We start from the raw sequence: 24,749 nt of genomic DNA, 5'->3' as shown, positions 1-24,749 counted from the left end.
TCCATGGGGTTACAAAGTGTTGGACACTACTGAGCGACTGAACTGATGGATAGCACACACTCTTATATGTGGAAAGGATGTTCATCACATAATTACAAGTTGAAAAAAGCATTATGAAGAGCATGTATGAAGTATTATAAGAGCATATCTAAGGGGCCTGATTTAGATTGAAAAGTCAAGGAGGGGCTTCAAAAGCACTGACATGTTTAAGCTGACGACTAACAGAATATATTAATATAAATGTCCTGAAGCAGAAAAGAGACCAGTCAGCTAAGGAAGTCGCATGTCAATGTTTGGTGAGAGAGGAACACTAGAAGTTGGAAATGTAGTCAGAAGCTATATCACACAGGGCCTGAGGCCACTATAAGTAGTTTAGATTCTAAAGCAAAAGAGGAATCCACTGAATAATCAAACACAGGAATAACATCATTCAATTTAAGCTTTCAAAAGATCATCATTATTGCTAACTGGAAAAAAAGTGGGGCAAAGTGGAAGTAGATCTCCTGGGCAACAACCATAATAATTTAAGAACAAGATGATGATACCTTAGACTAGTGTACTGACACTTAGTAGGTGAGAGAAGTAGATAAATATGGAATTTATTTTGGAGGTAGAATTGATTGGATGAAGTGATGAAATGAATATGGTTAGGAAGGCAGGCGAGACTGAAATGCCAAACTAGTTTCTGGCAACAACTGCATGGGTAGAAAACTACCCACTCAGTTTAGTTCAGTTGCTCAGTCATGTCCCACTACTAATCTACTAATATGAGAACTATCAGGAAAACTGATATAAGGAGATTAGGGGGTGTTCAGCTTTTTGTGAAATACCTAAGAAGATATCCAAGAAGAAATTGGATATTTAATTAAGGATCTCAGCTGAATTCATAAAGTTGAGAATTATCATCAACCAGGCAATAGTATAAAAAGTCACTGGAATATATAACATCATCTAGAGTTTGGAGTATAGGTTAAGAGAAGGGTCCTGAAGCAAACCCTACATTACAATTTATATACAGGGAAAGGTGGAAGAGAAGTGGGCAAAGGCATAATGTAGCACACAAAGAGGTATGAAGGAAACTAAGATAGCATGCATCACAAAAGCAAAGAGAAGAAAATGTTTCAAGAAAAGAAAATAATTATTTCTATTAATATGGCTAGAAATTCTTGTAAAAACCCCTGAAAACTGCCCAATGAATTTGGCACCATTAGAGGTCACTAGTGTCCTTCCTTGGCAAGAGCAGCTTGGATAGCAAGCTAGAGACAAAAGGTAGATGAAAAGAAGAACGAAAAATTAATGGAGAACTCCATTTAAACATGTGATTTGTGAGAAATCCACTCAGAATATGAAGCAACTCCAATTATTCAATTATAGTTCCCACTCAGCACTAAACATGTCACTCCCATGTATGTATTATTGGTTGTTTGAGGTTTTCAATTATTGTGAGTGGGTTATTCTAAAAACTCTTTTAAAATAAACACATATTTACTATACACACACACACACACACACACACATATCTTAATATGAGTGTGTTTTGTAAATAACAATGAACACGTTACAAACATGAATGAATGATGCTTCATAAATATGAATGAATGATGCTCACATTTTAATTTACATTCTTAATATTTTCACATTTTTATTTACATTTATTTTCACTATTATCTCAACTTTTTTTTTCAAAATGAAAAGGTAAACTATGAGAAATATAACTTATTCTAAATTAGTACAGCATATATTAAAAAGCAAAAAAAGAACATAACTTACCATCTCTGAACTAGAATTGAAACAACTACTATCTGTTGGCCTTGGAGAGTAACTGGAAGACTGACTACTCCGTGAAGAATGAAGATCTGAAAATAAAGATTTAATTTGCCAAGTTTATTAAGGTACCATATATTTGCTAATTTCTAAAGACTAGTATGTATTAATATATACACAGGCAAAAAATAGCTGCTGGTAAATAAGTTCAGTTAACATGCTATGGAACATTTTAAAAGTTAAAATTTTGGATATGTGGCACTTTTGACAGGGTATTTTGGATTTATTCTCCATGTATCTGCCTTCCAATGCAAGACATGTGGGTTCTATCATTGAGTCAGGAAGATACTCTAGAGAAGGAAATGACAACCTATTCCAGTATTCTTGTTTGGGACATCCTATGGATAAAGGAACCTGGCGGGCTATAGTCCATGGGGTCACAAGAGAGTTGGACACGACTTAGTGACTAAAACAACAACAATAACAACAAAACGTGTATTTACAAGTAAAACAAGGGGAGGAAACATACGGGAAGAAACGAGAACAGAGAAATTGAACTAATTTTTTCCAATATAATGAATCTTTATGAACAAACAAAATGTCTGTTCACAGGAAGAAGGATAAGCCAAGGTACCAGACATTTGCTAATTTAGTAAATGAAGCTTCATCATACAATTGAAATGATACTTAACCTATGATTTCATAACTGCAGAATTTAAAAGCTATTTGTGAATTCAAAATTAATATAAAAATATATCTTTTCACATTTGATGACTGTAACACTGTTAGATTTAATTTTTTTAACTGTATTTCACGCCAGTCAGAATGGCTGCAATCCAAAAGTCTACAAGCAATAAATGCTGGAGAGGGTGTGGAGAAAAGGGAACCCTCTTACACTGCTGGTGGGAATGCAAACTAGTACAGCCACTCTGGGGAACAGTGTGGAGATTCCTTAAAAAACTGGAAATAAAACTACCTTATGATCCAGCAATCCCACTGCTGGGCATACACACTGAAGAAACCAGAAGGGAAAGAGACACGTGTACCCCAATGTTCATCGCAGCACTGTTTATAATAGCCAGGACATGGAAGCAACCTAGATGTCCATCAGCAGATGAGATAAGAAAGCTGTGGTACATATACACAATGGAGTATTACTCAGCCATTAAAGAGAATACATTTGAATCAGTTCTAATGAGGTGGATGAAACTGGAGCCTACTATACAGAGTGAAGTAAGCCAGAAGGAAAAACACTAGTACAGTATATTAACGCATATATATAGAATTTAGAAAGATGGTAACAATAACCCTGTGTACGAGACAGCAAAAGAGACACTGATGTATAGAACAGTCTTATGGACTCTGTGGGAGAGGGAGAGGGTGGGAAGATTTGGGAGAATGGCATTGAAGCATGTATAATATCATGTATGAAACAAGTCACCAGTCCAGGTTCGATGCACGATACTGGATGCTTGGGGCTGGTGCACTGGGACGACCCAGAGGAATGGTATGGGGAGGGAGGAGAGGACAGTTCAGGATGGGGAACACATGTATACCTGTGGCAGATTCATTTCGATATCTGGCAAAACTAACACAATATTGTAAAGTTTAAAAATAAAATAAAATTAAAAAAAAATTAACTCAAAGCACCTGGTATGTTATTCATTATCTGCTTAATATGTTCTCTCATGATTCCAAGAAAAGTTTAAAAGTGGCCCTGATAAGTAGGTCACGACTCCCTAGAACGCATAAATACAATACTATACATAGATGAGCAGTAGGTTCAACCATTCCTCTTCTTGCTTGTAAAAGTGATTTTGCTATTAAAAAAAAGCAAAAGGTAATGGAATGTGGTGCAACAACATAAATAAATCACATGCCCTCCTATATACAGCAGACCATGACTACTATTCATACCTCAGATTGGATTTGGCGCCTTCTGTAACAGAACCTGTCAGTCAGCTGAGAGGTAGAGAGAACTTAGGTAAATTCAGTTACCCTCAGTTCATCATTTTAGAAGGAATGTATATCCTCACAAAGGTTCTTCTTAACAGTGGAAAGCAGAGAGCAGAATGAAGAGCAGGATTTTACTAACAACATGAACTAAGGGTATTCTCATAAGTACAGTAAACTCACAGTTATTAGTAGAGAAGATAAATGTGTATTAAATGAATGTAGATTAAAATGTAAATTCAAGACTTGAGTTATTACCTTACTTAAGGCACTGTAATCGTTTTTAGGAATACATGGCCATAATGCTCAAAGGACTCAGCATTTTGAGATGAGGAAAAACACAGTTTTTAAAACTAGTCACAAAGTTAGGTGCAACAATAAAAGTGATAGAAGATACAAAAGCAGTAGAGACCTAAGTGTGATGAGTTCTAGGGAAAGAGATTTGGTGAATAGTAATAAAGAAAGCACATGATAAAGAACAGGTTTTATAAGATGAATAAGCAAGTGCCCAAAAGACAAGATGAAAAACAGTGTATGTGATGGGGGAAAAGAAAGTGTGGAGGTGCACTTTAATACTAAGGAAATTTTAGACTGTCTACCAAGGCATCTAATTGGGGATTAATTAAACAAGGGTAAATTGTATGAAAACATATATCATTGGGAGATCAACAAAACAACCAAGTTATGAGGTGATGAAGATCTGCAATAAAACAGTGAGATTTGGATGAAGAGGCAAGTGATTCAAATTTCAAGACAGTTTTTAAATACCCTCAATTTTTATTATAAACTTAAAAAAATTCTGGCAATCTGATAGAAAATTAATTCCAAAATGTGAGAAAAATTACACATGCACACACACACACATATATTATATAAGCCAATCTCACCAACAGCATCAATGCAAAAATTGTATGTGAGTTAAAATTTTAACATATAAAATTAAAAATAATAAGAGTAAACAATCATAAATCATCATGATTCGGTGGGATTTATTTTAGGAATGCTAGAATGGTCCATATCACAAAATCCTTTGGCAAAATTCACTATCTTAAAAGACCTACACCACAATTATATATCACCTCACACCCATTAAAATGGCCACTTATTGAAAAAAATGAAAATAATAAGTGTTGGTACAGATTTCAAAAAATTGGAACCCTGGTGCATTATTGCTGGGAATGCACAATGGTATAGCTGATATAGAAAACAGTATGAACATTCTTCAAAAATTTTAAAATAGGGACTTTCGTGGTGGCCTAGTGGTGAAGAATCCATCTGCCAATCTAGGATTGAACTCCTGTCTGGGAAGATTCCACATGCTGTGGAGCGACTAAGCCTGTGTACACATGCTGTGGAGCAACTAAGCCTGTGTACACAAGAACTTAAGCTCCCATGCCTAGAGACTGTACTCTACAGCAAGAGAAGCCGTCATAATGAGAAGCCCGCACACTGCAACTAGAGAAGCTCCCGCTGGCCACAACTAGAGAAAGCCCACACACAGCAGTGAAGACCAAGTGCAGCCAAATAAATAAATAAAATTTTAAAGCAGAATTTCCATCTGATCCAGCAATTCCATTTCTTGGGATACATTCAAAAGAATTGAAAATGGAATCTTGAAGAGATATTTGCACACCTATGTTCATTGCAATATTATAATAACCAAGAGGTCAAAGCAACCTATATGTCTATTAACAAATGAATGGATACACAAAATGTGGTTTATACATACAATGGAATATTTTTCAGCATTATAAAAGAAGGAAATCCTGTTGTATGCTACAACATGGATGAACCTTTAAAGACATTATACTAAGTGAAATAAATCACAAAAAGATAAATATTATATGATCACACTTATATATCAGAGAAGGCAGTGGCACCCCACTCCAGTATGCTTGCCTGGAAAATCCCATGGACAGAGGAGCCTGGTAGGCTGCAGTCCATGGGGTCACTAAGAGTCGGACACGACTGAGCGACTTCACTTTCACTTTTCACTTTCATGCACTGGAGAAGGAAATGGCAACCCACTCCAGTGTTCTTGCCTGGAGAATCCCAGGGATGGCGGGGCCTGGTGGACTGCTGTCTATGGGGTCACACAGAGTCGGACACGACTTTTTAGATAGTACTACTCAACATCATTAGGATGACAATTCACCCTTAATTAATGTATACACTTAGCTGTCAGCAAATTTGGAAAACCCAGCAGGGCCCATAGGACTGGAAAAGGTCAATCCTCATTTCAATCCCAAAGTAGCAGCAGCACACTTATATGATATATAAAATATTAAAACTCACAGAAACAGAATTGTAGCTACCAAAGGCTGAAGGGAAGAGAAGTATACCTTACTCTTAGAAACTGTTGAAAGGGTGAATTTTATGGTATGTGTTTTGGGGTATTAAAAAAGAGATAGGAGGGAAAAATAATAATCATTTTCATAGATGCCAATACTCTTTCCCAAGTTACTGACTCAAAATCACCTCCTAAAAAGACCTTTCAGTAAAATAACATATATGTGCTTGTGTCCAAAATCCAGATTCAATGCAGACACATGGGGTGTGCATTCACACTAAAGTAGCAACAAAAAGAACAAAAGTACCTACAGCTGAATCTAAGAGACATTCAGAATCTACTTGAGAAAAACCTTAAAGTGCATAAAGGAATTTTAAACAGCTATTATAGATACAAAATTAGACTGAATTAATAAAAAAGTCCTTTTTAGATAGTACTACTCAACATCATTAGGATGACAATTCACCCTTAATTAATGTATACGCTTAGCTGTCAGCAAATTTGGAAAACCCAGCAGGGCCCATAGGACTGGAAAAGGTCAATCCTCATCTCAATCCCAAAGAACAGCAGTACTAAAGAATGTTCAAACTACTGGACAATTGTACTCATCTCCCATGCTGGGAAGGTTATGCTCAAAATCCTCCAAGCTAGGCTGTGTGGGTCATAACAAACTATGGAAAACTCTTAAAGAGATGGGGAGACCAGACCACCTTACCTGTCTCCTGAGAAAACTGAATGTGGGTCAAGAAGCAACAGTTACAAGCCTGTATGGAAAAACAGACTGGTTCAGGATTGAGAAAGGAGCACGACAAGGCTCTTTATTGTCATCCTGTTTAACTTATATAAATTAAACATATCAAAGCATATCATGCAAAATGCTGGGCTGGATGAGTTATAAGCTGGAATCAAGATTGCTGGGAGAAATACCAACAACCTCAGATATGCAGATGATACCACTCTAATGGCAGAAAATTAGAGGAACTAAAGAGCCTCTTGATGAGGGTGAAGGAGAAGAGTGAAAAAGCTGGCGTAACACTCAATATTAAAAAAACAAAAAACAAAACAACTAAGATCACGGCATATGGAAAAGGTAGAAGCAGTGACAGAGTTCCTCTTCTTGGGCTCTAAAATCACTGCAGATGGTGACAGCAGCCATGAAATTAGAAGACAATTGCTTGTTGGCAGGAAAGTTATGACAAACCTAGACAAGTATGTTAAGCAAAGACATCACTTTGCCAACAAAGGTCCGTATATTCAAAGCTATGGTTTTTCCGGTAGTCATGTATGAATGTGAGAGTTGAATCATAAAGAAAGCTGAGCGATGAAGAATTGATGCTTTTGAAGTGTGGTGCTGGAGAAGGCTCTTGAAAGTCCTTTGGAAAACAAAGAGATCAAACCAGTCAATCTTAAAGGAGATCAAGCCTGAATACTTTTTGGAAGCACTGATATTGAAGCTGAAGCTCCAACACTTTGGCCAGCTCACTCACTGGAAAAGACTCTGAGGCTGGGAAAGATTGAAGGCAGAAAGAGAAGAGGGTGACAGAGATGAGATGGTTGGATGGCATCACCAATTCAACAGACATGAACTTGGGCAAACTCCAGGAGTTGATGAGGGACAAGGGAAGTTTGGTGTGCTGTAGTCCATGGGGTCACAGAGAGTCAGACACAGTGACTGAACAAATAAAAATGAATATATTTCCTTGGCAGGATTTCCTTGGTGGTCCACCAGATAAGACTCTGTGCTTCCACTATAGAGGGTGCAGGTTCAGTCCCTGTTTGGGGAATTAAGATCCCACTTGCCATGTGGTCTCTTTTCCCCCAAGAAAACCCTTTTCCTTGGAGTTACACAGTTGATTTTAAAGTTATATATAAAAATAATAAAAAAACTAACCAGAAAAATCTTTAAAAAGCACAAAGGAGGTGTAACTCTTGGAAATTAAACATTGTTGTGGCTGTTTAATTGCTAAGTTGTGTCTGATTCTTTTGCAACCCCATGGACTGTAGCCCCCTAGGCTCTTCTGTCCATGGGATTTCCCAGCAAGAATACTGGAGTGGGTTGCCATTTCCTTCATAGTATAAAGTAATTATAATAAAAATAATGTGATATCAGCACATGTGAAATAGGAAAGCTCAATGGAATCGTAAAGAAAGCCCTAGAACAGACTAAAGTATATATGGAAAATTGACACAAGAAGGTAGTATTATAAGTACCTAGGGGAAAGATGCATTTTTAAAAACTTGAATCAGGATAAACTCCTAAATCAGGATAAATTCTCAATGTAAAAAAATACAATATCATACCAATACTAGAAGAAAACATAAGTGAATTCATTTGTAACCAGGTAGTGTGATGAGTCTTTCTAATTAAATCCAAATGTATAAAAGATAAAATTGCTAATACTAACTACATAAAAAATGTTCAGCCTTTTGCAAAGCAGGAGATACCATAAACAAAGTAAAAACAAACAAATCAAAAAATTAATAATAAACTAGGTGAAAATATTTGCGACACATCACAAAGACCTAAATCTCTTTAATATATAAAGAATGCTTAAATATCAAGAAAAACATGTAAAAACTCAATGCTCCTAAGGACACAAATGATGTTCACAGAAAAAAATCACAAATAACCATTACACATTTTTAAAAGATGCTCAACTTCACTCAAGAAAAGGAAGTACAAACTGAAACTTCCATCTCTCTATTTTTATAAGATTCACAAAAATTCCTAAGTTGGACTACAATCACTATTAGTGAGGCTGTGGAATAAAAATCATATTTATGATAGGACTGCAAAATGATGCAATGGGGAATTCAGCAATCTCTATCAAAAACAGATTTTGGCAATAACTATCAAAAAAAAAAAAAAAGCCACAAAAACTCCACAATGTATCTCCTCTTTCATTCAGCAATCCCATTTCTAGAAATTATCCTGAAAATGCCCTTCTACAATTAAGAAATATGTGCTCAAAGTTGTTCACTGAACATTGTAAAAATGAGATACCAAAATCAATTCAAATGCCCACCAACAGGGCACTGTCTGAGTAAACTATAGATCATCCACATAATGGATTACTGAATGGGCATAAATAAAGGATTAATAAATACCTAATACTAATATAAGGAAATCTACAGAAAATTTATTAAACAAATCCATTTAATTTATGTATAAAACACACTGTATTAAGATATTCTACATTACATTTAGAGTGAGAAGGGCAGGGAAACAAGACACATATTTATGCGCATTTATACACTTTAAGGCTTTATTTTGGGCTTTCCTGGTAGCTTAGCTGGTAAAGAATCCACCTGCAAAGCAGGAGACCCTGGTTCAATTCCTGGGTCGGAAGATCCCATTGAGAAGGGATAGGTTACCCACTCCAGTATTCCTGGGCTTCCCTGGTGGCTCAGACAGTAAAGAATCCCCCTGCAATGTGGGAGACCTGGGTTCAATCGCTGGGTTGGGAAGATCCCCAGGAGGAGGCATGACAACCCACTCCAGTATTCTTGCCTGGAGAATCCCCATGGACATAAGAGCCTGACAGGCTACAGTCCATAGGATTGCAGACAGCTGGACATGACTGAGTGACTAAGCACAGCAGAGTGCATATTATATGAAGTAGCCAATTCTACTTCTAGAAATAAATCCTAGAAGAATTTTTTATATATGTGTGCCAGAAGAAGTGTCAAGATTTGCTAAAGTAGCATTGTTTATCATAGCAAAATATTCAAAACAACTTAAATAATCATTGCCAAAAGATGTATAAATTGTGTTACATTCATACAATAGAAGGCTGCATAGCAGAAAATAAATGATGAAATGTATTAAAGTCACAAGTCAGTGTGATTGAATCTCAAAACATATTTCTAGGTGAACACACAAGTGTCATTGTGATTGAATCTCAAAACATATTTCAAGGTGAACACACACACACAAAAGTAAGTTACAGAAAAATATAGAGATCTTGTCTCAATTTGTCATAGAAAGCTCCAAACCAAGCAATCGGAAAAGTCTACATGTGCTATCACAAAAACCAAATGCAGGGTAATAGTTACCTCTAGAGGGCAGGATAGGAAATACAACGGAGAAGGTATTCAAAAGTATTATGTATTACTTCTTAAACAACAAACAAGGGAATAAAAAGGTATCTTTTTTTAAAATCATTCACTAAGCAGTACATATATATTATACATACTCATCTTGTATAACATTTTATAAAAGATGAAGTTAATTTTAAGGGGCCAATTATGCAATATATTCCAAGATACTTATAAAATACATTTGCTGGCAAAACTCTAAGAAAAAAATAAAACTTAAAGTTTAACTGATTTATGGGGATTTCTCCTTGGTGGTCCAGTGACTGAGTCCAAACTCAGTGCAGGGGTTCTGGGTTTGGTCAGGGAACTAGATACCACATGCCACACTAAAAGAGCCTGTGTGCTACAACTAATTCTGGAACATCCAAATTAAAAAAAAAAAAAGATTCAAAATTTAACTGATTTCTGTTAAAATGTTATTTTTAAAAGAATAAAATTCACTTATAGTTATACTGACAGGTTTTCTTAGTAGATGTTGTCCCGTCTTTCAAAGAACACATTCCTCCTTCTATCAGAATCTAGAAGAAAAACAAAATTTTAACAGCTCCCAAGTATATACCATAATATCTACTTATAGCTACCTTTTAACCACGCCAATTCAACTTATAGCACTCGTCTTTCATACTACTTTAATTGAACAAAGATGATTATAAAACTGCAAAGAAAAATTTACCTGTGATGAACAGTAATTGAAACAAAATTTAAATTGGTTTAGAAACAGAAAGCAACAGAACAGACATTTGCCAGGAAATAAATTACTGACAAAAAGGAGAGACTTTGGCTAATCTTAGTAAATGCAGTTGAAAAAAGACAAAGATGTTAAAGCAATTTGGATATCTATTCCATTACTCTCTTTTTAATTTCTTAAGTTGGATATCAGTTCATTTAATTTCAGATTTTTTTTTTTAAATAATAAAAGCTCTTAAAGGTATAAATTTTCTGTAGAATATACCACTGGTTTTGATTTTCATCAGTTTCTATGTAATTTGCATTTGCATTTTTTTTTTCTTTTTCTTTGTTAAACCCCCAGTATTTCTTAATTTCCAACAAGGTAAGTGAATTTAGGGCTTCCCTGATGGCTCAGTGGTAAAAAAAATCACCTTCAAGGCAAGAGACAAGGGTTCAATCCCTGGGTCAGGAAGATCCTCTGGAGAAGAAAATGGCAACCGACTTCAGTATTCTTGCCTAGGAAATCCCATGGACAGAGGAGCCAGGCAGGCTACAGTCCATGGGGTCGCTAAAGAGTTGGACATGACTTAGTAACTGAATAGCAACAACAAGAGGGGAAGTTAAGCACCTTTTGTTGTTGCTATTCATCTCTACTTAAATGAATTTTTATTAGAGAATGTGGCTATGAATCTTTTCAAAGATGAGGATCTTACAGTTTTTTATGGCTTACTATATGAATTATGTTTGTAAATGTACCATGGACTTATAGAAAATAAACATTCTCTGTTGGCAGGATATAGTTTTTTAGATGGATAGGTAGTATAAAAGAGAAACTGTCTAGCTGCTCACTGAACCTGTTTGTCTTAGGCATACAGCTAAACTTCATTTCTTAGCCTTCCTGGAGTTGATTAGAATGAGCTATTTAAGTTCTGGTCATGGGCAAAAGTGATGCACACCACTACCAGTCTCGGCTATAACATTTTTCTTCATAATCCTCCATTTTCTTTCCCCTCTGATATCAACATACAGTGCAAACATGGACGCTTACTAGTTAAAGACAGCAGACTCCCTACCAGCTCAGGGTCCTGAATAACTTTAGCACAGCCTCTTCTCTAACCCTATTATTCAACCATTTTAAAAAGTCTTGTATATTCAGTTCTTAACACATTCAAGCTGCAAATGTGCACCAGAAACCTACAAGCTGAAAAAGCTAGAGACCCAAGAGTAGGCATATACTCCTATACAAACTTCAGATATTTTGATAGAGAATAACAGAAAAAGAAGATCAGACCAAATAGAAAAACAAAACAAAACACTTAATTATTCAAGGAATTTCCCCCATCCTCCAGTTTAGCAAGTGTTCACAATGTCTGCCCAGAAGGATTTCATAATTGGTACAGATCAATAAGTTTCTGTCTCCTCTTCTCTTTTCCAAATGGGCATTTTAGTGCATTTATACTGTCCTTGCCTTACTACAATTTCCTTCATATATATATATATATCTTTTCCTGTCTTTTTATTTTTAACTTGTATTATGTTCTACATGTTTCCTAAAAATATGTAGATTTTTTTCTTTTCAATTTGATATTCCTTGAATCTTGGTAAGAAAAATCAGCCTTTTAATAAAATTTAATATATTAATTGCTAAGCAGGATTCATTCCTTAAATTTTATGTTTACTGTTTATGTAGAAGTGTTATTTCACTTTTTTCCCACCTTGTTCTACTGTGACATTCCCACTCTTTTACATTCTGACATTCTTCCATCTGTCTCCATTTCTCTAGTGATTAACTTCCCATTTTAAACAAACATATTTAAACTGTATTCCTCCACTATTTCAAAATTTCATAGGCTGCAGTTAAAATGGCAATGCAGGAGGATCCTGAACTTCCTTCCATGGACACACTGAATCTAAGCTACATACAGAACAATTTCTTCCAGCCCCACCCCCTCATTCCCCTACCCCCGCCAAAGAAACAACTACTTCAGTTCAGTTGCTTAGTTGTATTTGACTCTCTGCGACCCCATGGACTGCAGCACGCCTGTCTTCCCTGTCCATCACCTACTCCCAGAGCTTACTCAAATTCATGTCCATCAAGTTGGTGATGCCATCCAACCATCTCATCTTCTGTTATCCCCTTCCCCTCCTGCCTTCAATCTTTCCCAGCATCAGGGTCTTTTCCAGTGAGTCAGTTCTTCACATAAGGTGGCCATGGTATTGGAGTTTCCGCTTCAGCATCCGTCATTCCAATGAATATTCAGGACTGATTTCCTTTAGGATTGATTGGTTTGATCTCCATATAGTCCAAGGGACTCTCAAGAGTCTTCTCCAACATGACAGTTCAAAAGCATAAATTCTTTGGCGCTCAGCTTTCTTTATAGTCCAACTCTCACATACATACATGATTACTGGAAAATCCATAGCTTTGAATATACGGACCTTTGTCGGCAAAGTGAGTGAATGTGTGAAAATCGTTCAGTCATGTCTGACTCTTTGCAGCCCCATGGACTATACAGTCCATGGAATTCTCCAGGCCAGATCACTGGAGTGGGTAGCCTTTCCCTTCTCCAGGGGATCTTTCTAATCTAGGGATTGAACCCAGGTATCCCACATTGCAGGAAGATTCTTTACTAGCTGAGCCACAAGAGGAGCCCAAGAATACTAGAGTGGGTAGCCTATCCCTTCTCCAGTGGATCTTCCCAACCCAGGAATCGAATCAGGGTCTCCTGCATTGCAGGCGGATTCTTTACCAACTGAGCTATCAGGCATGCCCTGGCAAAGTGATGCCTCTGAATTTTATTTTCTTGGGCTCCAAAATCACTGCAGATGGTGACTGTAGCCATGAAATTAAAAGATGCTTGCTCCTTGGATGTATAGCTATGACCAATCTAGACAGCATATTTTCATCCAAAGAGCAAGCATCTTTTAATTTCATGGCTGCAGTCATCATCTGCAGTGATTTTGGAGCCCAAGAAAATAAAATCTCACACTATTTCCATTGTTACCCCATCTTTTGGCTATGAAGTGATGGGACTGGATGCAATGATCTTTGTTTTTTGAATGTTGTGTTTTAACCAACATTTTCATTTTCCTCTTTCACTTTCATCAAGAGGCTCTTTAGCTTTTCTTTGCTGTCTGCCGTAAGAGTGGTGTCATCTGTGTACCTGAGGTTACTGATATTCCTCCCAGAAACCTTGATTTCATCTGGTGCTTTATTCAGCCCAGCATTTCACATGATGTTCTCTGCATGTAAGTTAAATAATCAAGAGTGACAATATACAACCTGATGTACTCCTTTCCCAATTTGGAAACAGTTGGTTGTTCCATGTCTGGTTCTAATTTTTGCCTCTTGACCTGCATACAGATTTCTCAGGAAGCAGGTGAGGCGGTCTGGTATTCCCATCTCTTTCAGAATTTTCCACAGTTTGTTGTGATCCACACAGTCAAAGGCTTTGGCATAGTCAATAAAGCAGAAGTAGATGTTTTTCTGGAACTCTCTTGCTTTTTCGATGATCCAACGGATGTTGGCAATTTGATCTCTGGTTCCTCTGCCTTCTCTAAAACCAGCTTGAACATCTGGAAGTTCCCAGTTCACATACTGTTGAAACCTGGCTTGGAAAAATTTGAGCATTACTTTGCTAGTGTGTGAGAAGAGTGCAGCTGTGTGGTAGTTTGAGCATTCTTTGGCATTGCCTTTCTTTGGGACTGGAATGAAAACTGACCTTTTCCAGTCTTATGGCCGCTGCTGAGTTTTCCAAATTTGTTGGCTTGTTGAGTGCTGCACTTTCACAGCATCATCTTTTAGGATTTGAAATAGCTCAAGTGGAATTCCATCACCTTCACTAGCTTTGTTCATAGTGATGCTTCCTAAGGCCCACTCGACTTCGCATTCCAGGATGTGGAGCTCTAGGTGAGTGATCAAACCATCGTGGTTATCTGGGTCATTCAGATCATTTTTGTATAGTTCTTCTGTGTATTCTTGCCACCTCTTCTTAACAGCTTCTGTTTATGTTAGGTCCATACCATTTCTGTCCTTTATTGTGCCTATCTTTGCATGAAATGTTCCCTTGATATCTCTAATTTTCTTGACGAGATCTCTAATTTTTCCCATTCTACTGTTTTCCTCTATTTCTTTGCACTGATCACTTAGGAAGGTTTTCTTCTCTCTCCTTACTCTTCTTCTAGAACTAACACCAAAAGAAAGACGTCCTTTTCATCATAGGGACTAGAACAAAAAAGTAGTAAGTCAAGAGCTACCTGGAGGTACAGGCAAGTTTGGCCTTGGTGTACCAAATGAAGCACGTCAAAGGCTAACAGAGTTTTGCCAAAACAACGTACGGGTCATAGCAAACACCCTCTTTCAACAACACAAGAGATGACCCTACACATGGACTTCACCAGATGGTGAAAACCAAAATCCAATTGATTATATTCTTTGCTGCTAAAGATGGAGAAGCTCTATAGAGTCAGCAAAAACAAGACCAAGAGCTGACTGTGGCTCAGATCAGGACTCCTTTATTGCAAAATTCAGACTTAAATGAAGGAAGTAGGGAAAACCACTATATCACCTTATGATTATACATTGGAAGTGACAGATTCAAGAGATTAGATCTGGTAGACCGAGTGCCTGAAGAAACATGGATGGAGGTTCATGACTTTGTACAGGAGGCAGTGATCAAGTCTGTCCCCAAGAAAAAGAAGTGCAAAAATGCAAAATGGTTGTCTGAGTATGCCTTACAAGTAGCTGAGGAAGGAAGAGAAGCAAAAAGCAAAGGAGAAAAGGAAAGATATACCCATCTGAAAGAAACAACTAGCTAAGAGCCAAATTGAGGAAATGTAAACGTATTGGCTAGATGAGAAAAAAAAAAAAAAAAAAACCCTCACATTGAGGCAGGTAGAACAGGCTGAGATCAATCTTAGATTACTCTGAGATACCATAAACCTCACCCCAGGTGCAGCAACCCACAATCAGGAAGAAACCTACAACTGAAAGTGTCTTCATTAAGAGCTAATGGTTTGAACCTTATATTTGATTACTGAGAGATGACCCTCCTAAATATCAAGCTTTGGAAGCCAGTAAAGTCTGTGTCCATGAGATCCAGTTCTCAAAGGGTTTACACAAGCTCCATGTGACTACTCTCTAGGGCTTAGAGTATAGGCAGCCCACTGACACACTCAATCTTTCTGTGAAAGAAGCCTATTAGTTTATCTTCATAGATGTGGCCTTAACGGAAGGCTTCTGATTAAACACATCTAAGGGCAGGCTGTAATTCTTTCCAGGGACCTGAGAGTCTAGGCATTATCTTCATGCTCCTTCTGCTTTGATCTAGGTCACCAGTATCTCCCAGAGATGAGATTATACACATAGCTGGTACCCTAGCTTTTGTGGTTTCCATCCTTTGTCTGCCTGGATCTGGTAGCCAATGAATCTTATACTCAGAGGTCCTGTAGCACTGTAACAAATGGAGAAATAGGTCTCAGATAGTCATTCCCCTCAGAGCACAGCACAGAGGCAGCAGACTGAAACATACCCTCAAATCTTTCTGTGAAAGAGGCCTACCTGTTTATCTTAAATCTTCTGCCTCAGGGACAGGATTCTTATTTGACACACTTTTAAAGGCATACTGAAATACTTTTCAAAGACTACAGAACTCAGCAGGTGCCACCTTTGCCCTTTCCTTCTGCCAGATTCTAAGCTGTCACAATGAATGTTACTGCCATATCACTAAACAAAGGATGTTGCAGCCATCAAGACATCAGCTAGTACAGCCTCCTCTGCCCCCTCCACCTATGGGTGCACCCTGATGGGATTCAGGATGAGAAAACAGGATACTGGACTTAGATAGTTAAGGTATATATCAAAGAAATTATTTTAAGAAGCCCAGCACTTGCTTCTTCTCACACATAGAAAAGTACTATATTCAATAACTTGAGATATCTGGTTTTTCTTTAATGATCCTTTAGTGCTGGCTGTTTGCTGCTTTTGTAAAAACACCTGTATATTCTGGCTCCTCCCTTAGCCTGAAGGAACAGTTCCTTGGAGCTATCTGAGAGACTGTCCCCTGGGCAAAAGACCCTAGTATGCCTGCTCAAAAAAAAAAAAAAAAAAACACAAAAACATAATTCAACTTTCAGGATGTGATTTTTTTTTTTCAGTTGACACTGGTAGCACACATCTGGTACCCTGACTTTTGAGGCTGCTGCCCAAAGGACACGTCTCTTGATATCTGGCTCCAGTGGCCTGTGTGGCTTAGTGTTCACAGGTTTAACAGGTTGTTAGTTGTTGGTGTAGTCACTAAGTCATGTCCAACTCTTGCGAACCCATGGACTATAGCCTGCTAGCCTCCTCTGTCCATGAGATTTTCCAGGCAAGAATACTGCAGTGGGTTGCCATTTCCTCCCCAGGGTTCGACAGGGTGTTTGAGAATTGTTTCTTTGTTCGATAGGGTGGTAGCAAACAAATAAAAACTCTCAACTGGTTATCACACCAGGTCTCAGTATAGATGGGACAGACAGAAATCCACATCTCAAAGTCTTCTCATGAAAGAAGTATATTTACATACCTTATAAGCTATTGGCTGAGGGTCCAGCTTCAAATCAGACTAAACCTATATTTTGACTGGCAGGTTCTGGCATACCCACAACTAGGAGCCACTTAAAGTAAACTAAGATGCTTGGACAATCACAAAGATTTGACAGACAACCAAGACCTAGGGCAAGGTTGAAACACAGTGATCATCACTTACATTAAGCCACTCTTTCCAGACTATGAGAGGCGACCTTCTTATCTAATGCATGAAAACCAACAGAGTGTTAGGAAAATGAAGAAACAGAAGAATATTTTCCAGATGAAAGAAAAAGATAAAACCTTAGAAAAACACCTTATTGAAATGGAGGTAACTGATTTACCTTATACCTTACAAAATAACAGTCAAAATAATTGATCACTGAGGTCAGGACATCAACACGTGAACAAAGTGAGAATTTCAACAAAGAAACATAAAATAAAGGAAAATACCAAACAGAAATCAGAGCCTAAGAATACAATAACTGGGCCTAAAAATACAATAGAAAGCTTCAACAGAAGACCAGATTAAGATGAAGAAATGATCAGAAGACTGAAAATAGGGAAAGGAACCTATCCAATCAGAGTATCAAAAAAAGATAAAGGAATGAAAAAGAGTGAAAATACAAAAATGCAGTAAAGGACTTATGGGACACTATCAAGTGGACCAATATTCACATTACAGGAGTCCAAAAAAGAACAGAAGAATTAAAAACAGCAGAAAAATGATTTGAAAAAAAATAGCCAATACCTTCCCTAACATGGGAAAGGAAACATCCTTCCAAATACTAGAAGACAATACAGTTCCAATAAAGATGAATCCAAAGAGACTCATAAAGACATTAACTTATCAAAAGTTAAAAACAAGGAGAGAATCTTAAAAGCAGCAAGAGAAAAACAACTTGTTATGTACAAGGGAAGCCTCATAAGACCAGCACCAGGTTTTTCACCACAAACTTTTCAGTCCAGTTCAGTGCCATGATCTTAAGTTTTCTGAATGCTGAGTTTTAAGCCAACTTTTTCACTCTCCTCTTTCACTTTCATCAAGAGGCTCTTTAGTTCTTCACTTTCTGCCATAAGGGTGGTGTCATCTGCATATCTGAGGTTATTGGTATTTCCCCGGTAATTTTCATTCCAGCTTGTGCTTCATCCAGCCCGGCATTTCGCGTGATGTACTCTGCATATAGTTAAATAAGCAGGGTGACAATATACAGCCTTGATGTACTCCTTTCCAATTTGGAACCAGTCCGTTGTTCCATGTCTGGCTCTAATTGTTGCTTCTTGACCTGCATACAGGTTTCCCAGGAGGCAGATTAAATGGTCTGATATTCCCATCCCTTTAAGAATTTTCCACAGTTGATTGTGAACTACAGTCAAAGGCTTTAGTGTACTCACTGAAGCAGATGTTTTTCTGGAATTCCCTTGCCTTCTCTGTGATCTAGCGAATGCTGGCAATTTGATCCCTGGTTCCTTTGCCTTTTCTAAATGCAGCTTATACAACTGGAAGTTCTAAGTTCACCTACTGCTGAAGCCTAGCTTGAAGGATTTTGAGCATTACTTTGCTAGTATGTGACATGAATGCAACTGTATGGTAGTTTGAACATTGTTTTAGGTGGTAGGTTTTGGTTTCTTTTTGAAATTTTTCTTGCTTCTTGATGAAGTCCTGTATTGCTGTAAATTTCCCTCTTAGAACTGACATTTTAATTATATGTCTTACTATGGGTCTGTTTGAGTTCATCTTATTTGGAACCCTCTTTGCTTCCTGTCCCTGAACATCTATTTCCTTCTTTAGTTTTGGGGATTTTTCAGCCATAGTATCTTCATATACATTTTTATTAACCTACTCTCTCTCCTCTCCTGGCAGCCCTATGATGTGAATGTTGACACCCTTAACGTTATACTAGAGATCTCATAGATTACATTCATTTTTCTTCATTTGTCTTTCTGTTGTTCTGATTTAGTGATTTCCATTATACTAAATTCCAGATCATTTATGCATTCTCCATCATTTAGTCTGCTATTCATTCCTTCTAGTCTGTTTTTTCTAATCTCAGATACTGAATTATCTTTTTGTATTGCATTTTTTAATATTTTCTAGATCCTTGTTAAAGTGACCAATGTTTAGGTAGATTATTTTCCCTAATTCAGTTAACAGTTTTATTACTGGTGTTTTGAATTATTTATCTGGTAAATTGTTTGTTTCATTAGTTTTTCAGAGGCTTTCTCTTGCTCTTCCAATTGAGAATAGTTTCTCTGCCTTTGTATTTAACTTTCTATGCCTCTATGAATTTAGGTGAAATATTTGCCTAGTGTGGTCTTGAAGGGGTATTTCTTATGTGGGAGCATCCGTATGCAGACTGCATGTGCCCAATGTCTTTGGTGGGATGACTGGATTGATGTGGATTCTAGGCATGTCTTTCTTCAGGTTGTGCTGGTAGTGATCACCTTGGAAGGGGGTGATGCTAAAGACAGAAACACTAGAGCCTGCTCAGGGTTCTAGTGCCTGGACTTCCTCTCTGAAGCAGGACTTCCTCTCAGCTCAGTGGCCATCACTGCCATGTCAGGGGCAGGGTCTGGTCCCAAGCTGCTACAGTAGAAGCTCTGGAGGTTATTTTTTCATTGTCATTTATGTCAAGCTAATTTCTTATTTTCTTTTTGATTTCACCATCAGCTCATTGGTTCTTTAGTAGCACATTTAAAAAAAATTTTAATTGAAGGATAGTTGCTTTACAATTTTATGTTAATTTCTTTAGTGCAACCATGTAAATCAGCCATGCCACCCACCCCTCACAAGAGTTTTCCTCCCACTCCCTCATCCCACCCCTCTAGGTCATCACAGAGCACCAGGCTGGACTCCCTGTATTATATTAAGCACATGTTTCAGTCTAAATATAATCATGTTTTCTCATCATTCTTTCTGTGATTTCTCAATTTGTAATGTTGTGTCATGAAAAGATGTTTGGAATATTAATAATTACTATCCTGTTACATTTATTGAGGCTGGTTTCATGTCTTAGTATATGGTCTATCCTAGAGAATGTTCCATGCACTCTTGAATAGAACGTGTATTCTTTCGTGAATGAATGATTCATACACCCTTTTAATGAGCAGGTATTATGACTTAAGTAACCAATGTTTATATAAGTTTCAGTATTCTTAAATATATAACTATATTCACCTGTAGCACATTTAAACCTGTAAAGAAATTTCATCCTGGAATAAATTTTACAGGACTTACAGAAAGAACTTTAAATTCATCTATATTGGTTTGAAATAAGGCACATTACAGTTTCTAAAATGTTGTTAATTTTATTTCTAGATCCAAGCAATAATTTTCCCAAAGTAAAAAAAAAATGCATAAAGGTTACCCTAAACAGAAATTTTTCAGAAAGAGCTAACCAAAATTAATTTCAAATACTAAGATATGACATGATAATACAACTCACTTAACTGGAAAGAAAATGTAAGACTGTACTTTACCTCACCAACTCCAAAGTCCCATGATTGCTCAGAATGCAATTCTTCCAAAGGGATATTATCTCTAAGGGTTATAAATAAGACAGTATTAGAATGTGCTTTAATCCCTCTGAAATTACTGTTCTAAATTATGACACCCAAAGTTGATTAAAGGTCAGAATTATAAGGGAAAGTGAAGTCACTCAGTCGTGTCCAACTCTTTGCGACCCCATGGACTGTAGCCTGCTAGGCTGTTCTGTCAATGGGATTCTCCAGGCAAGGATAGTGGAGTGGGTTGCCATTTCCTTCTCTAGATTATAGGGAAGTTTTTAAAAATAAGGATTCACAAGCTCTATCTTAAGGAGTCTATATGTAGGCCAAACTTGATATTTTCTATTTTAAAAACACCCTCAAGTGATAAGTATCTGCATATAGGGTTGGGAGCCATATTCTAAATCATCTTCATAAAGTATATTTTAAAATTCAAGTTTTAACATTCTATTTCTCATTCATGGGACTGAATATTTGGAAGTTTTTACAATGAAGAACCTAAGCTGATTTTGTTAAATAAATGGTGAATCTCTTTTTTAATTAATTTAGTGCCAGTCCCATAAAAATGGCATCTAATATTCTTTGTACTAATAGATATTTTACATATTTCTTAAGAAAGTATTCTCAAAATAAAAATCTATTCTAATTCATGATTTTCAATTACCAAGACTGAAAATAAATAATAAATAAATAAATCATAACTATTTCCAAGAAAGTTGTTTATTCTGAACCGTTTTAATTATCTATAATATCAGTCCTATAAATTGTTGATATGCTTGTTTATGCTATTAACCTTTGACTTCTATTACTCCCTCAATTCTGAGTCTACATTAACCAAGCAAATTTCCCATGGAGAGCTGCCAAAATGTAGAAAATATGCTTCTCATGCCAGTCAGCATTCCTATATATGTCATCCTTCTATTTCTTATTATAAATTAATAAATTGACATTATGGAGGGTAAATAAACTTGCTGAACACATCAATCAGTTTTTTCAAATCAACTAACGCTACGAGGAGTTAACCAACACAACTAACACCAGGAGGAGATCCAACCAGTCTATCCTAAAGGAAAGCAGTCCTGAATATTCATTGGTAGGACTGATGCTGAAACTCCAATTCTTTGGCCACATGATGTGAAGAACTGACTCACTAGACAAGACCCTGATGCTGGTAAAGATTGAAGGCAGGAGGAGAAGGGGATGACAGAGGATGAGATGGTTGGATGGCACCACTGACTCGATGGACAGGAGTCTAAGTAAGCTCTGGGAGTTGGTGACGGACAGGGAAGCCTGGAGGGCTGCAGTCCATGGGGTCACAAAGAGTTGAGACACGAATGAGCGACTGAACACTACAACTTAGATATTTTTGCACTGGTTAATATGAGGACCAAATTATCAACTAGGGTGATATTATCAAGGTTCTGACAACTGATTTTTTTAAAAATATTTATTTGGCTGCACCAGGTCTTTAGATGCAGCAAGCAAACTCTTAGTTGTTGTATGTGGGATCTAGTTCCCTGAGGAGGAATTGAATCTGGACCTCCTGCATTGAGAGCATTGAATCTTAGCCACTGGACCACCAGGGAAGTCCCTGACAATTGATTTCTGAGTCCAGTCTGCCCACCCTAAGACAGCAATATGTCTACTTCACTTTGTATCCTTCAAAGTGCGTTATTTTAGACAACAACTGGCATTCTTCAGATTCTTCTAAAAACTTACATATGATTCACTTGGTATTTCTGTATTTTTTCCTGGTGTATCTTCTCTTGGTAATCATTTTCAAATTTTCCTTTAAAATAAAAGTATGCATTGAAATAAAACCTTAGTATGACACATATGAAGGGATGGCACTGGTTCACAATGTCATATAATGTCATCCTATTTTTAATTTCAGATTCCTCAAAACACACACACATACACACACATATATTCATTAAAACTAAAAACAAAAAAAAATCCAACAGATAATTACATTTTCATATATAACACCAACCTTTTTCATTAGAGCTGGCTGAATAAAAATCTTTCTCAAAAGATGTACTAAAATTATTTCTTTCATTATTCTTGTACTCTTTCTGGCAAATCTTGTTTGGCTGACACTTTTCTGAATGACTTGATATTTTAAAAGTAGAATTACTAAAACCCAACTCTAGATCTGTAAAAATACTTTTAATGTGGCTATCCGTGAAATGGTTTTTATCAGAATCAATGACTGCATACGTATCTCGTGTATTATCATAACTATACTTGTCAAAGGTTTCCTTTATCTTCTGTTGGTCTATGTTTAATAAATTGATCATATTTTTACTAATAAAAGAGTCACAGTTATCTGATAGAAGGCTGGAGGTTTGCTGGTTCATATCTTCATTTGAAAACTTTTTTCTATTTTCTTTCCAAATATGTTGTAATGAGTTATTTTCAGTAATGAAGTGTGACTGTCTTCTCTCATCCATGCTTCCACCATCTTCACCTACAACTACAGTAGGTGTCCTTGTAAGGAAGTTTCTATTTCCTGGACTTTAGGATAAATAAAAACATATTTAGCAAGAAAAGAGCAGGGCATTCTCATTCAGAAACACCTGAAGCTAAATTCTAACGGAACATACTGAGTAGCTATTAACATTTAAGCAGGCCATGTTTACATTTTTTTAATTTAAATAAATGATATTGCCTTGAGTGGAAATTTGTTTAATATGCTATCCTAGTATCTTAGTGAGTATAAAAATAATCTATACTTAATTTTGTACTTCAACATGAAATACTAGTATTTAGTTCAACTTGCATTATATTAACAAAAGATGACTAATCCCATAATAATGTCTATGGAATAACCTAGACAAACTCTGAACATAAATGCTGCTTCATTTAAATAAAGATATTTTGAAGACTATGCAAGGAAGAAAATTATCCCTAGTTGTTGGGGGCCAGAGTGAGGTACTCCGCCCGTGACAAAGGTCATGAGGAAGGAGGCTCGACATACGCAAAGGCGGGATCGAGCCTCAGGAGTTCCCCTGGAACTCCTCGAGCATCTACCCCCATTACCAGAGCCTGCCTACTTTACTACTTTGTGCTCTCACCTACATCTCTGACTTTACGGGGGGCTGTCCCCCACCACCTCTTTTGGAGAAGGAGTTAACCTACAGCTCCAGTTAATAATAATTCCTGGACGTGATAAGAGTGTTTTAACCTACAAACTCCTCTGAAGGTTCTCTAGCCTGCCTGACAGGCTTGTCCGGCCACATGTGATTGCTCACAGCCTCCCAACCGTGAGAGGCACGAGATGCTTTAAACCTTCTAAAAACAGGTTCCTTAGAAAAGTTAGAAAACTATTAGTATAATGGGCTGATTAGAAATTGTATTGGTGAAGGGTTTTTCATTTGTTGAGCCAATGTTTGTTGCTAAGTCTCCACATCCCCTGCCCTTACACACATTAATGAATATATAGAAGAAATAAGTATTAACCTTTGATATTAATCACGTTAGACCTTAGGCTAAGTAAATTCTTTCCTTAACTAAAACCCACTACACCGTCACCCTATAGGAATGTAACTTTATTTGGGTGGCATCTGTTTTAAGAATAATCACCCCTGGAGAAATAAGTGTCCTGGTTGACTGACCGCTGTCACAAGGAGAGGGTCATAAATTGTCAGTAGGCCCCTCTGGCCAGAAGATGATGTAACACCCCTAAGACCTCTGTATACATTTGTATGAAGCACCTGACTTTGATAAAAGTCAGGACTGCTGGCCCCGCGTGACTTTTGCATGACATCTCAGTGTATAAAAGTAGACCACGGAAAATAAAGAATTGGGATCAGTTTCTCAAAATACTGGTCTCCCCATGTCGCTCTCTCTCTCACTCTGGTTGAGTCTCCATCTGGAGCGCGGAACCCACCATGCTTACTA

The 24,749-nt window shown here is 37.1% G+C and overlaps 1 protein-coding gene across 1 annotated transcript in view; it reads right to left on the bottom strand.

Moving 5' to 3' along the window:
- Positions 1-24,749, bottom strand: part of REDIC1 (regulator of DNA class I crossover intermediates 1) — an 87,762-nt gene that overhangs the window by 5,660 nt on the left and 57,353 nt on the right. The window contains 5 exon segments of the mRNA XM_005887732.2: positions 1,771-1,856; positions 10,563-10,623; positions 20,820-20,880; positions 22,566-22,635; positions 22,840-23,363. Coding sequence (XP_005887794.2) covers positions 1,771-1,856; positions 10,563-10,623; positions 20,820-20,880; positions 22,566-22,635; positions 22,840-23,363 — 802 coding nt within the window.

This window comes from Bos mutus, chromosome 5 (assembly GCF_027580195.1).
Source record: "Bos mutus isolate GX-2022 chromosome 5, NWIPB_WYAK_1.1, whole genome shotgun sequence".
NCBI lineage: Eukaryota > Metazoa > Chordata > Mammalia > Artiodactyla > Bovidae > Bos > Bos mutus.
This window is presented reverse-complemented; position numbering and strand designations above follow the sequence as displayed.